Below are 15,538 nucleotides of genomic sequence, written 5' to 3'. Positions count from 1 at the left end.
ATTTTATGGATATATATGTGTATCACAAAAGGAGTGGCATTCTTGATGATAAGTCCATCAGTGTATTTGGATGTATCTACTGTATATATATATATATATATATATATATATATATATATATATATATATATAATAATTTTAGATTTCAGTATTTTTTAACCAAACACTGTTGATGTTGTATTGCATCATCTTTAGGAGCTTCTCCGTACCCAGGAGTTCAAATAGATGAAGACTTCTGTGACAGATTAAAGGAAGGCACGAGGATGAGAGCTCCAGACTATGCCACCTCAGAAATGTAAGTTTCTTTTAGTAACATACAGGTCAATATTCATGTAAGAACACCTGCTACACAGATAACTAGCATCAACCGTACTCAGTCAGTGATGATCAGTCGCATTATCCGGATAATGTTGAACTAAGTGTAAGGCGTTTGATATATTGCCTTTCTGTGGTACAACCACAGCAGTTTACATATTGGACTAGATTCTATATATCATGCCTAATAATTCGGATCAAAATTAAATTTGCCTAAGCACATTCTATAAAGTACGTATTAATTTAGGCGTACTTTATAGAATAAGCCTAAAATTCTGTGCGGTTTATAGAATACACCACATGCCTGTACACATGACTAATTTAGTTGCAGTTACACCACGTAAAAACCTGGTGTAAATGCCGACACCTATATTAGGCGCAAATTGGATGTATTCTATAACAATGCACATAGATTATAGAAATGTCCATGACCCGCCCATGGCCACGCCCCCTTTCAACTATGCGACTTGGAATTTACGTGGAATTTACATTATACAATATGTCTAGACAGTTCTGTGTAAATTCTAATTAATGCCAATTAGTGTCAATAATTGCTTGTAAATTAGGAATTATGAGCGCTCATTGGCTTATTAACCAATTAGGTTATGCACATTGTTATGGAATATTCTTTGATTTCCATACGGAAATCTTGATGCAATATATAGAATCTGGGGGATTATGTGTGGGTACTTTCTCTGTCCCTAGTAGATTCACAATCTGTTTTTTTTTAACCTGCTGCTGAGTATCATGTCTGACCACTTCGGCACTATCTGGACAACATTAGGCAGTCCAGGGGCAGAGCTAATTTGTCCAGACAGTTAGCAAGGTACCTGTGCTGTATATTGGCAGTACCTGGATAACTTTCAGTGGCCACTGGATACCTGGGTACTCAAGTGTCGGATCTAAGTGTGGTTCAGTGCAGAATATCCAGGTATAAATGACTCCGGGCTGGCTGGTGCTTTAAAACACTCTGATGGTCACAGGTTAAATATTAACCTCATGGAGTTGAATATTAAAGCAGCTGTTAAACGTATACCTGCTTTATTTTCAAAATCCTGGAGCAATTTATGTGTAGTAGGGGTGGGCACTCAAAAACCTTATGTGTTTGTTTTTTTATTTTCATTTTCAAATGAATATCATCAAGAGTGTCAAAAGAATATTATTTCCCCAGATTCTATACGTGGCTCCAATATTGTGCACAATCCTGAGATCTGAATGCAAATCAATTAGTAAATGAGCTGTTAACAATCAATTATTGACATTAATTGGCTCTAATTTGGATTTGCACTCAGATCTGGCTGCATGTGATCCTATAGATCTGCGCCCAAACAACCCAAAGGAGGGTGTATTTATGGAAGGGGTGTGGCTGTGGAAGGGGCAGTAGGTCAGGGGATTCCAAAGAATTACATGCAGTGTTATAGAATTTGAAGGCAATGCCCAAGTTGCATGGCAGGATTTACACAAGGTTTCAGTTGGTGTAAGTCCTCATGCCCAAAGTTGGGTGCCAAAATACGCACTAAATGCTATTCTATAAAAAGTGCTCAGCCCGGAGCTCAGCCCCAACCCCCGCCAGCCCGGAACTCAGCCCCAACCCCCGCCAGCCGAAGAGTCTTCTTCAGCGCCGGTCAACTCTGGCGCCTTCGCTGTGTGATGATCTGTTTCGAACTCCTGACGTCCTGCACCATGCACGACCTGTATGTAGCCCCGTGCAGGAAGTAAGGGGGGGGGGGGTCAATTGTAGAGGGGGCCAGGGCTTAATCTGTGGGGGCCCATGCCCACATGGGCCCACGTAGCTATGCCCCTGCTCAGCACTGCCACTTCTATTATCAATACCGTTCTTGTACTTTTCTTCTTTTTCTACCATGTCTGGTTTCCATGCTTCAAGCTTTTTATTTGTTAGAATGGAAATATCCCAGGCAACCACAACCTCTTCATTCTCAACAATTCTATCAGAGTTGTGCTCCCAAATCTATGACATGAGCAACTGCTTCCAGCTGTTCCTTACAGAATGTACCTATACGTCTCTTTTACAAGTTTTTTTAATGTTTGCTGGGGACTATATTGTCCATAATCCACTGTCCTGGATTGCAACTGTCAATCACTCATCCTTAGGTTTCAGTTCACCTCTCCCTAACCATTCATGTGTCTGATTTTGATGCAGGTGTTTTTCCTGGAGTAATATTTTGTGTTTCTCCCTGTATTTGTGCATTTGCCATTTGTTTTTCTTGTTTACTGATCTAATTCTGCTGCATCCTTCCTTATTTATACTGGCGTATTCTCACTCATACCTTCTATTCAAAGAATGCTTTTCCAGGCTTAAAGATGGAGCTGGATTCTAGACATTTACTTTACCCTTCACTTTGGGAAACCCTACACATAACATGGGAATCTGTATCAGCATGTAAGACTCCGAGCGAGGGCTGGACTCGGCCTATGAAATATGGCAGCTGGACAGCAGGGATAAAACACAAACTCAGTATCTATTCAGTTTGAAAAACTCAATTATCATCCAGACCTCTCTAATCTCATTCCCAGTCCCAATCTGGCCCCTGCCAGACTTCCAGTACACTTCACAATTCTCTTCACAATACCAAAGTGAGACCAATGCCTCTAGTAACTTTCATAGTTCACTTAAGTAGTGTCATTGCTTCTAGCACTCTTTCACACTTCAGTTAAGTACACCTGGGTTCTCAAACCCTTTCTCAGATCAGCCAACTAGTACTACTCTCTTGGTTTACAAGTTCAACATACAGAGGGTTCTTACAAAGCTAACATACCGAGGGTTCTCCCCACCTCTAGCCTTGCTTCTCCCCAGCCCAAACCTTCTTTCAGGTTTCCTTTCTAGGCTGTAATAACTTACTCTATCGCTTTCCTCTCCCAGCCTCTCGTTACCTTCATTCAGCTTATCAATCAAATACACTCATGGCTTCTACCTTCATGGGACCTCTGTATTGGGTCCTCAGCCAGCTCACAATAATTAAACACACTCAGGATTCTCTTTTCCTGGGACCTCTGTATTGGAGTCTCTCAATCTCCCCCCTAAAACCTCTGTATTGGGGTCAGAGCATATGCAGGAGCTTCTTTCTCCCTTGGCCTCTCTCTCTTGGGTCTCTCTCTCCTGGGTCTCTCGGTTCTGCTCTCTCTCTCTCTGAGCTTTTAACTTCCTCTTGTGCATTGTGGATCACTCCCTCCAATTCAGGCAGTCTACCCTTCCCACAATGCACTAACTCACAACAGCTCTGCAGTTCAGCCCCTGACACAGCAAAGTTTAGCGCCAACTGCTGCAAGATATCTGAACTGCAGCTCCTCATGAGGGAATATCTCTAGGGACATCTATACTAAGTCCCTCACTGCCTCACACAGCAGCATATACAGTACTGTAGTTATATTTAGTGTTGTTTTATTACAATTCTTATTTCTGTTTCTGCAACAGCTATCAAATTATGCTGGACTGTTGGCACAGTGTTCCCAAAAAAAAGACCTCAGTTTTCTGACCTGGTGGAAAAACTGGGGGATCTGCTGGAAGCAAACGTACAGCAGGTATGCCAATGATTTTTTTGTACTATGCACATCCTCTTATTGGGGATCAATCTGATAAGGGTCTTCTGAAAATTTGAATTAAGATTTTAACACATAATTTTGTACTTCACTTCTGATATAATGAAGTATAGTGTGCAAGAGTTACAAATTGTCAGTAAAATTAATTTGTTTTAAAATGAAAAGAAAGTTTTCTTCCATTTTAATTTTAATAGTTCAGTGGAAGTTAAGTGTAACTAGCATCTCTAACCATTGTATTGGAGGCTTTTCTGGTCCAGTCCTGAATGATCTGGAATCATCCAGGCAAGTTGAGTCTGCCCTAAGATATCTCCTAAGGCAGAGAAAGACTGACCTGATACCTAAGAGTCTCACTCCCCTCCACACACTCCAACCCACCAAACCTCCTACCCACCCATTCTGAAATACTGCCCTAACAGCCATCCACTCAATTACCCCCATCCGTCTACTCACAACTCAGGGTGGGTAAATGCATGGATGGAAGTTAGGTAGATGAATGAGAGTGGATAAGAAGATGGAAGAGTGGGGCTTTTTTGTGGGAGTTGATGGAGAATTGAGTGGTTTAGTGAGAGGGTGGGAAGAGGGTTAGTGGGTGGAAGGGGGTTTAGGCAAGAAGGGGTGAGTCAGTGAATGGGTGGAAAATTAGCTGATTTAGGGGTTCTTTTACTAAGGTACGCTGAAAAATGGCCTGTGCTAGTGTAGGCGCATGTTTTGAATGTGCGCAGATCTATTTTTCAGTGTGCCTGCAAAAAAGGCTTTTTTTTTCCCCGAAAATGGACGTGTGGCAAAATAAAAATTGGTACATGTCCATTTTGGGTCTGAGGACTTTACCGCCACCCATTCACTAGCGGTAAGGTCTCACGCGTTAACCTGGTGGTAATAACATGCGTACAATGCTAATTACCACCTGGTTAATGCCACGCACCAGAAAATAAAAATATTTCTGATGCGCATAACGGATGCATGTAAAAAATGAAATTACCTCTTGGGCCATGCGGTAGCTGGGCGGTAGTTCAAAATTGACATGAATTGGAATGCATATAGGTGCTTACGTGGCTTAGTAAAAGGAACCCTTAGTGAGGTTGGATATGTGGGTACATGATGATAGGTGAGAGGTGGTGGTGAAATAGGTAGGAGGTAGGTGGATGGCTGGTGGTATGTAAAAGGATGAATGGGAGCTTTGGGAATCCTAGAATCAAGCTAGCCAGATGCAAGGGTCCTTGCATCAGGACTCTGGGATTTGGGGCTTTGGGGTAGTGCTTCCAAGGTCTGCGAGTACTCAGATTGAGAATCTATCTGGGGATTACAGGGGTGCGGTAAGGATTTAGCATTAAGTATGTAGTAAAATACTGCACTAAAATGTAGCCCACTTTGCTGCACTAAGAGTAATTTATTTTAGTTACATTTGTACCCCGTGCTTTCCCACTCATGGCAGGCTCAATGCGGCTTACATGGGGCAATGGAGGGTTAAGTGACTTGCCCAGAGTCACAAGGAGCTGCCTGTGCTTGAATTGGGAATCAAACTCAGTTCCCCAGAACCAAAGTCCACCACCCTAACCACTAGGCCACTCCTCCATATGCAGGTTATAGTTTACAAAATCTCCAGTAAGCCCGATGTAAAGCACTGTGCTAAGGATGTGCAACTTATTACATCGCCTCCACTATGAAACATAAGGTGTGATGTGCTGTTGATTGTGCATTGTAGGATGGAAAAGACTACATTCCGCTGAATACTATATTACCTGTCAGTAGTAGCTTTGCACGCTCCAGTAGCAACCCTCCAGAGTCATCCGTGGAGGACGGTAGTTCACACGCAAGATGCGGTTATGAAAATTTTGCAACTTGTAGGTAAGAAGAAAAAAGTTATTTATTTATTGCTTTTTAAAGAACATCAGCAAAATATGTTTGTGATGGTGTTTATAGATCTCTGCCCCTCACCCTTAAGAATATTTCCATAGACAGCCTGAGCCACCTTAAGAGCATTAGTCCCACCTGGGAGGAAGTGAGCCGGGAGGAGGGGTGGAGCCTAAACCAGGAAGTATATAAGACAGGGCCTGTCTGAAGTTAAGGAGGCTCAGAGAAAAGGAGTCAAAGGTCCAGGGTAAGTTACCATGTCCCAGGGTATGGCACCACAGCCTATGATTAAGAATTGCGACCTGGGTGAGGTAAGTCGCTTTTGCTTCTTGTTTGAGACTGACAAGCTTTGCTCTGGGGTCTGGCTGGAGTCAGACCTTAGAACTAAGAGAAGAACTGAGAAAGACTCACAGGCTGTGTTTGGGGCAGGACCGCCCTACCAGCCACAGACAGGGTTGCCAGATGGGCGGTTTTCCCGCCCAATTGGGCGGTTTTCCGCAACCCGCCGCGGGAAATTTTTGCCCGCGGCGGGTTGCGGTTTTTTGGGCTGCTTTTTGGGCTTCGGGGCGGTTTTTTAGGCGGCTTTTTCGGCCGCGGGGGCGGGGTAGTGACGTGTTTGGGCGGGTTAGTGACGTTTTGGGCGGGGTTAGTGACGTGGGAGGCGGGGCCCATGACGTGGGAGGCGGGGCCGATGACAGGGGAGGCGGGGCGGTGACGGCGGGGGGCTGGGGTTGATGACGGCGGGGGCGGGGGGTGATGACGCGGGGGTGGGGTGTCAGGGGCGGGGTCTGAGTTTGGGCGGGGTTTTGGGCGGGTTTTATGCCAGATGGGTGGGAAAAAATTTTCCACCTGGCAACACTGGCCACAGACTGCGTTCAGGCCTTGCCAGCCTGAAGCCTGCTTAAGACTGCTATTGAACGTGAGAGATGTTTTTCCCTGTGTTCCTGGCCTTTTGATGTAACAGGCCTCAGGATCCAATTAAATAAACACTTATTTCATTTATATCCCTTTGTCTGGCTATGGTATTCCAGAGCCCCCCCCCCTCCCCAATCCTTGTTCGGAGTATCACAATGTTCTATGTAATTTGCTGAGTTATTCTGTAAAATGCTGGAAGAAATGAATCATATTTGTGAGACTTGTGTCTCTATGAACACTGTAGAATGAAACTATCACCCTTGATCTCTAACACCCTTAGAAGGAATTACATGTCCTAGAACCAACATCACTGGCCCTTCTGTCCAAATGCTAGATTTCCTTTTTTTTTTTTCATTTAAGCAGAAACATATTGCCTCGGGAAGAATTGTTTTACCCGTTTGAGTTTCCACATTGTGTGGAACATTTTCTTTGTAATGGCGGGTGACTTGGTTCTTTAGCGTTAGGTTTATTAAGCCGTGGTAATGTTTTTAGCTTGCGGTGGTAATCAGTGGCAGTAATGCTAAATTCCTTAAACTGCCTTTGCTAAATAAGTAGAGTAACTTAAAAATAAAGACACTGAGATAACCTATTAAACTCTAAATCTACCTTTCCCACATTTAAAAGCCATTTCTCAGCAAATAACTTACCAATGAAGATTTGTCCTGCTCTGGAAGTCCTCACTTCTGGACAGAGAAGAACTGAAAGTGTGGCTTCTTATGTGCCTGTGTTGTTTAGATGACTCACACTACAAACAGTGTGATAATAGGGCCCTTTTCAACTTCCCTCTTAATCAATTCCTGTGGCTTGATTGACAGATAACTGAAACACTATCACAGTGTCAGTTCCTAACAGGAAGACCCTTTGTAAAAGTTTCTCTGTGAAGGTAACTTTCTTTTAACAAATGATTTTTAAAACAGAGACACACAAGTATGACTCTACCTTGTTTCCTGATATGTATCCTTTTCTTTTTTTTTTGTTTTAAATGGCCAAGCTGTGTTCCAAACTATTGCCCCCTCAATCAAACCCCAGGTCCAAACAATGTGTAGATTGGTAAAGTATGTGTGTATGACCATTAAAAAAATCAGTATACCATACTTCTCACACCAACATGCTTCCTCTGAAACACTGTGTGCTGCTGATCTACAGATGTAAGTAGCAGGTTTCTAAACTCACTATTTGAAAACATAGTGCGTTTATTGTTATAAATGTGTGCAAGTCTTCTAAAATGATTCCCCCAGATTGGGATAAGACAGATAGTGTACATGTTGCACATGAGATTTTTTGCTGAAACATCTTCTGAATATTTGCTTTTCTGGTAATAATGTAACCCTGGTCTCACTCACACAGTTCATAAACTCCAACTAAACTCTTCGAGTCAAGCAACCCTGGGACCAGAATGTACAAAAGCAGAGTTTAAGGTATCAAGCTGGGCATAGGCCAGGGGGTCCTGGTAGGCCAAGGGTGTTCTTTTCTGAGCATTCTTTATTTCATTCACTCACAAAAGAGGCAACAGTCTCCATAGTTCAACTTCAACTTGCTTTACTAACAGTAACTTGAAAAACAGTTCATAAACTTGTCAACTTGGTCTGTACAGATCAGGAACCTTCAGATGGTCAGTACAGCATCAAACATAATCTCCAAATGATATCAGGGTATTTAAAATCACAGTTCCGTCTCTTATTTCCTCTATTTGCAAACAGAACAAAGTACCTGGTAATCTCCTTGCAGACGTCTTACAGTTTCAAAGTCAGCTCCACATGATTAACTCAGTTCTGTCTCTCCCATCCCAGTACAGGGATCAATCATTCACATGTGCAATGAAAGTCCTGTCAGAAGTGATGCATTCCCGCTCCCACTCCTCCTACCTGGGGTGTCTTTTCCCCCAAGCACTCCTACTCATTCCCTAGTCAAGAACAGTCCATAGGCACCAGTTGCCCTATGGCAGGGCTTCAATCACCACCCACTGTAAAATCCTCCTGCATTGGCTCTCAGGACTACCCCTCAGGGTCTCGGCAAGGAATGGCCTACCAAGTCCAGAATTTTCTCCATGCAATGCCGTTTATTACTTCATGGCCCTGCCCCCATGGGCTGGCCCTTCCCAAATCTCCTAACCAGGCTGACAGTTCCAGACCCTGTTGTCTCCATAAAAATCCTCCCACTTTCTGCCTGCAGCAGAGGCTTTTTCAGGGGGAATCACAGTAGCTATCAGGATTTTTTCACAATATTCATTCTTTAAATATAAACAATTTTGGATGAATCGCGCCTATGATATACATGTACAATACAGTACTGCTGCTAGTCAGGACAGTTGCTAGAAAACACAATGTCCATAGCAAGGGTTACTTTTGATGACCCTTCCGTCTTAGGCTTATCTGGTTGCAGACTCAGTCCAAAGGGCAGCAATGATGACCCCCCCATCACTCGGTGGCCAAGGCAGTTGCCTTGCTTGCCCTTGTGACAACACTGCTGCCAGTCGCACTCATGGGCTGTTGCATGAAATAGTAAATTATGAATATATGCATTATGCTTTTGTATTTATTATGTTTGCAGATTAACAATTTTTGTGCGTTCTTAATTTGGGTTTTTGGCTCTACTTGTGTTTCTAATAGGTATGTAAACACCTATAATTTGAATCCACCTCTGAGAGTAAAAACCTTCGAAGAACTTTCCCTAAAGATACTTCAGTGTTTAATGTGAGTCATGTTATTGAAATGTGTTCATTTCTGTATGTGATGATATTTAGTTTTCTAAAAAAAAACAAGGGGCTGTAAACCTGAACTCCCTAATTCTATAAAAGTTGCCAAAAATTGTGTGTGCAAATTGAGCGTTGCACCTCAATTGCTTGCGCAATTTAATTGAATAATGAGGTAATAGTGCTAATCTCTTTTTAACAAGCAATTATTGGCACTAATTAGATTTAATTGGAACTTACGTACATAATTAAGCGTAAATTTTACGCACAAGTTTTTAAAAAGGGTCATGGAAATGGGAGGGTCATGGGCGGAATGGGGGTCTTCCTAGCATTTATGGCCATTGTTATAGAAAACGGGATACACGCCCAATTGAGGTATGTACCTTTGCACCACATTTCAGTTGGTGCAAGTGGCTGTGCCTAAAGTTAAGTGCAAGTCCTGGGTGTAAGCGCCTACTTTAAGTGTGGCTTATAGAATAGTGCTTTTTTCGGCACCAAATCTTTCGGTGCCATATATAGAATTCACCCCCATAGTGTCTTCTCAAGCAATAAACCTAAAGAACATGAAATAAAATTGAGGAAGACTATCTCTGGCAGCCTAAATATTTCAATATAAAAAATGCTGTGAGGACATCAGAATATTTCACAATAAAAGGTCATTGGACCTCTTATAGGACTACACCTTTTCCAAGTCCAGACCTATTAATGCATTTTCAGTCACTTGTCCTTCAGCATATAGGAGCCCTTTACAAAGAGTTGGTAAGCCCAACGTGGGGACTACCGCATGCTATCCCATAATTACACCGGCCCCAACACAGCCACCGGCGGTAGTTCCAGCTCGAGCGTGCACCATTTCCAGCACGCTGGAAAATATTTTTTTCGTTTAATAGTACAGCACTAACCCAGTGGTAATCAGACATCACCACATGCTGCCCAGTTACCACCCGGTTACCACGGGAGCCCTTACTGCCACCTCAATGGGTGGCGGTAAGTGCTCCCCTCTCCGTATGGCCACGAGGGTAAGAGTTCTCTTACCGCAAGGTCATTTTTATAAGGGCTTTTTACTCTACTGAAGTAAAAAGGGCCCTGGCGTATAGGAAAAACAGCCCCCGAAGCTACTGCAGGGCCCTTTTTCCTGCAGCTTAGTAAAAGGACCCCCTAATGACTTACATACATACCTCTTACTCTGTTTATGATTATACCTTTTGCAACCTTTTGTAAGCCACATTGAGCCTGCAAATAGGTGGGAAAATGTGGGGTACAAATGCAACAAATAAATAAATATGCATGTGAAAGAAAACATTATAAATTTTTAGCAATAATTTGAAAAAAACACATCTGCGCTGTAAAATAGTGGTTCCACAGCCTTGAGGAAAACAACAGTAACTGCAATGCTTGATTGGAAATTTAATGGAACTTTTACGCAAGGGAAAACGTGTAAAATAACCAGCAAGGTATGTGAATGCAAGACATGCATGCCTCATACTTATGCTGCTTTAGAGAGCACATTTTATAAGGCCTGTCTTCCACGTGGAAAATGACGTCCATGACATTTAACTGACTCTATACACCCATCTTGCCTCATCTACATATATGCACTTGGCCTCTTGGCTACATGTTAAGCTGTATTGTAGAAAATTACTAGCATCATATCTTTGTTAGTTTAATGTTCTATATATGCTTATTAGGTGTTTCATTAGTATTATGTCAACCTCATATTATATCTCTGATATTGAATTTTGGTGCTGTTAAATGTGCATATTTATGATACTGTTTCTTGGTAGTGATTTTTTAGCCACCACCTTTATGCCAGATATTCAATTTTGGGCCAGGTCCAGGCACTGGCACTGAATAACCAGGTATGGGCGGTCAACTGGCACTTCTCTGGTTAAGGCCAATATTCAGACCTTAACCAGACATTTGCACTATGGACCTTATTCTATAAAGGTTATGCTCCTAAATTTATGTACTTATGTAACACATACATCTCCCATGGATTTCTACTCCCTAAGTGCATCACTTTGCATTTCTTCGCATTGAATTTTAATTGCCAAACCTTAGACCATTCTTCTAGCTTCCGCAGATCTTTTTCATGTTTTCCACTCCCTCCCGGGTGTCCACTCTGTACAAATCTTAGTATCATCCGCAAAAAGGCAAACTTTACCTTCTAACCCTTCAGCATGTCACTCACAGATATATTGAACAGAATCAGTCCCAGCACCGATCCCTGAGGCACTCCACTACCTCACCTTTCCCTCCTCTGAGCAAATTCCATTTACCACCACCCTCTGGCGTCTGTCCGATCAACCAGTTCCTAATCCAGTTTCACCACTTCGGGTCCTATCTTCAGCCCGTCCAGTTTGTTCAAGAGCCTCCTGTGGGGAACCGTGTCAAAAGCTTTGCTGAAATCTAGGTAGATTACGTCTATAGCACATCCCTGATTTAATTCTCCAGTCACCCAGTCAAAGAATTCAATGAGATTCGTTTGGCACGCTTTACCTTTGGTAAAACTATGTTGTCTTGGATCTTGCAACTTATTGGCTTCCGGGAAATTCACTATCCTTTCCTTCAGCATCGCTTCCATTACTTTTCCAATAATCAAAGTGAGGCTTACCGGCCTGTACTTTCCAGCTTCTTCCCTATCACCACTTTTGTGAAGAGGGACCACATCCACCGTTCTCCAATCCCACGGAACCTCTCCCGTTTCCAATGATTTATTAAACAAATCTTTAAGAGGACCCGCCAGAACCTCTCTGAGCTCCTTTAATATCTGGTTCAAACACTGCTATGTTCAGGATGTGAATTTTAGACGTTTTTCACCAAAACGTCTACAATTGAACTTGGATGGTCATACCCTGGAGTGGAGACATGGCCTAGTGGTTAGAGCCCTGCACTTCACATTCCAAGGTGGCCAGTTCAACTCCCACTGCTGTTCCTTGTGATCTTGGGCAGTCACTTAATCCTCCATGGCCTCAGGTACAACACTAAGGTGTCTCTAGCATTAGCGTGTGTGAAAAATGCTAGCATTCCTATAGCGTGACTTAGTAAAGAGGGTCTTTAGATTGTGAGCCCTCAAGGGACAGGAAAATACCCAGTGTACCTGAATGTAACTTAACTTGAAATGATGTGACAAAATCTAAATAAATAATAAATGCCCCTTATGTGTCTTTATAATATAGCTCCAAAACAGGCACCGTCCTGCTCACTTAATGCAGACCACTCTGTTATAAAACTAACCTCTATAAACACATAAATGATTAGAATACTGGCAGACGTGTGTGTGTATGTGCACATTTGCTTGCAAATGCCCAAAACCCACCTAAGTGGAGGAGTAGCCTAGTGGTTAGTGCAGTGGACTTTGATCCCAGGGAACTGAGTTTGATTCCCACTTCAGCTCCTTGTGACTCTGGGCAAGTCACTTAACCCTCCATTGTCCCTGGTACAAAAATAAGTACCTGACTATATGTAAACCGCTTTGGATGTAGTTGCAAAAACCTCAGAAAGGCAGTATATCAAGTCCCATTTACCCCTTTCCCTCTGTAAATATGCATATACCTTACCTATGCCTGTTTTACAGAGAAACAGAGTCTGGGCAAAGCATGGGCTGGGTTCACACATGCGTAACATCAATACTATAAGTTTATTTATTTCTTTACTTATTTATTAGGATTTATTTACCGCCTTTGCATATCTCTGGCATTAGGCATGCATATTCATATCAGCTTTGCGGGCTTACTGCTCGCTCTTCCGGGACTTACCGCCAGCCCAACGTGGCCACCAGTGGTAGTCCCGCCCCAAGTCACACCATTTCTGGGGCAAAAAGGAAAACCCCTCAAAATGGCTCACACTGCGCTAACCGGGCAGTAATCGGGTATGGCCACGTGCTGCCCGGTTACTGCTGGTTAGCACTGGAGCCCTTATTACCACCTCAATGGGTGCATGGCCACACGGTAAGAGTTCTCTTACCACATGGCCACGTGTGTCTGGGGGCTTTTTACGTACTGCGGAAAACAGGGCCCTGGCGCACGGGAGAAACAGCCCCCGCCGCTAGCATGGGGCCATTTTTCCTGCAGCTTTGGTAAAAGGACCCCTAAGTGACTTGCCCAAGGTCACAGGTAGCCTCAGTGGGAACCAAATCCAGGACCCCAGGTCCTCAGCCCAACCATTAGACTCCTCCTCCACATAGTTCTGTTAAAGAACTGCCCTCCACAATTTCAATACAGTCAAGATTATTTACCCAATGTCAATTATAAAACTAAACAACATGTAAATCTTAGATTAAAATTAAAATGTGTTCTGTCCATGCATTAATGTTTGCTGTTAATGAGGATGAACTACAAAACTTTAATGTGGTTCAGTAAATCAGCCCTGAACAGACTTTTCTTCTCTGCTTTGAAAAATAGGGAAGCTAGCTGGTGGTGGCCATTTACGAGGCTGTCATAGCAACTGGACCATCTGGGAGCCTTCCAAGTCCCAGTGTCTGTTAAATCTGAACAGCGTCCCAGTACAGTGATCAGCCCTGCTAAATTATTCTGTGAGTCATGTGGAGAGAGGGGAGATCCTTATGTACCACAAAATGTAGTCAGAGACCAAGAAAATGTGGCAGAAGGCTATTGAAATATTTCTAATTGTCTTTGGAGTCACAGGCCTGATTAAAAAGAGCTTTTAGGCACCCCTTAATACTGCTACTAATCATTTCTATAGCACTACTAGATGTACACAGTGCTGTACACATTATATGCAGGTACTTTCTCTGTTTCTAGAGGGCTCACAATATAAGCTTTTTTGTACCTGAGGCAATGGAGGGTTAAGTGACTTGCCCAAGGACACAAGGAGCTGTAGTGGAAATTGAACCCAGGTTGCCAGAATCAAAGCCCGCTGGAGTATTGTGTTCAGTTTTGGAGGCCGTATCTGGCTAAAGATGTAAAAAGACTGGAAGCGGTGCAAGGAAAAGCTACGAAAATGGTATGGGATTTGCGTTGCAAGCCGTACGAGGAGAGACTTGCCGACCTGAACATGTATACCTTGGAGGAAAGGAGAAATGGGATACAGACATTCAAATATTTGAAAGGTATTAATTTGCATACAAACCTTTTCCGGAGACGGGAAGGTGGTAGAACTAGAGGACATGAATTGAGGTTGAAGGGGGGCAGACTCAGGAGTAATGTCAGGAAGTATTTTTTCAGGGAGAGGGTGGTGGATACGTGGAATGCCCTCCTGTGAGAGGTGGTGGAGATGAAAATGGTAATGGAATTCAAACATGCATGGGATAAATACAAAGGAATCCTGTTTAGAAGGAATGGATATATGGAATCTTAGCGGACATTGGGTGGCGACGCCGGTATTTGGAGAATAAAACCGGTGCAGGGCGGACTTCTACAGTCTATGCCGGTGATGGTGAACCTATGGCATGCGGAGCCCTCTCTGTTGGCACGCGCACCGCCGGTCACCTCACCCGAGACTTTCAGCCCTCCCTCCCACCCGGCGTCAGGCATTCCTCCCTCCCTCCCACCCGGCACCAGCCCGCCCGGCCTCCATCCCTCCCTCCGAACCCGAAGAAATTTAAAAGTCTTCCCTTGTCCGAGTAGGCGGCGTCAGCATCAGCAGTAGCAGCGAAAAGCGTGCTGCTGGTTCGGTGAGTCTTCAGCCTTCCATCTCTCAAGCTCTCTGGTCCCGCCCTCATTTCCTGTTAGGGCGGGACCAGAGAGCTTGAGAGACGGAAGGCTGAAAACGCGTCGAACCAGCAGCATGCTTTTCGCTGCTACTTCTGATGCTGACGCCACCTATTCGGACAAGGGAAGACTTTTAAATTTCTTCGGGTTCGGAGGGAGGGAGGGATGGCGGGCTGGTGCCGGGTGGGTGGCAGGCCCTGGTGCTGGGTGGGAGGGAGGGAGGCTTGGTGCTGGGTGGCCTGATGCTGGGTGGAGGGAGGCCTGCCGCTGGGAGGGCAGGGGGGAGAGGAGGGTGGCTGGAGGGGAGGGCAGGGGAGAGAGGAGGGTGGCTGGACATGGGTGGCTGTAGGGGAGAGGAGGGTGGCGGGACATTTGTGGCTGGAGGGGAGAGGAGGGTTGCTGGACATGGATGGAGGGCAAGAAATGAAGAAGAAAGGAGGAAAGTAAAGAAATAAATGGAAAGGAAGCCCTGGAAACGGAGTTAAGAGAACAGATAGAGAGCAGCAGAATCAGCGACTAGGACCAATATGGATAG

At 43.9% G+C, this 15,538-nt stretch overlaps 1 protein-coding gene across 1 annotated transcript in view; it reads left to right on the top strand.

Annotated features, from left to right (window-relative positions):
* Nucleotides 1-15,538, top strand: part of FLT1 (fms related tyrosine kinase 1) — a 317,946-nt gene that overhangs the window by 287,769 nt on the left and 14,639 nt on the right. The window contains 6 exon segments of the mRNA XM_030200343.1: nucleotides 196-295; nucleotides 3,749-3,782; nucleotides 3,784-3,855; nucleotides 5,576-5,718; nucleotides 9,249-9,304; nucleotides 9,307-9,332. Of these exon segments, the coding sequence (XP_030056203.1) occupies nucleotides 196-295; nucleotides 3,749-3,782; nucleotides 3,784-3,855; nucleotides 5,576-5,718; nucleotides 9,249-9,304; nucleotides 9,307-9,332 (431 nt within the window).

The sequence above is a fragment of the Microcaecilia unicolor genome, chromosome 4 (assembly GCF_901765095.1).
Source record: "Microcaecilia unicolor chromosome 4, aMicUni1.1, whole genome shotgun sequence".
Taxonomy (NCBI): Eukaryota; Metazoa; Chordata; class Amphibia; order Gymnophiona; family Siphonopidae; genus Microcaecilia; species Microcaecilia unicolor.
The sequence above is the reverse complement of the archived record's forward strand: the minus strand, read 5'-3'. Positions and strand labels throughout refer to the sequence as shown.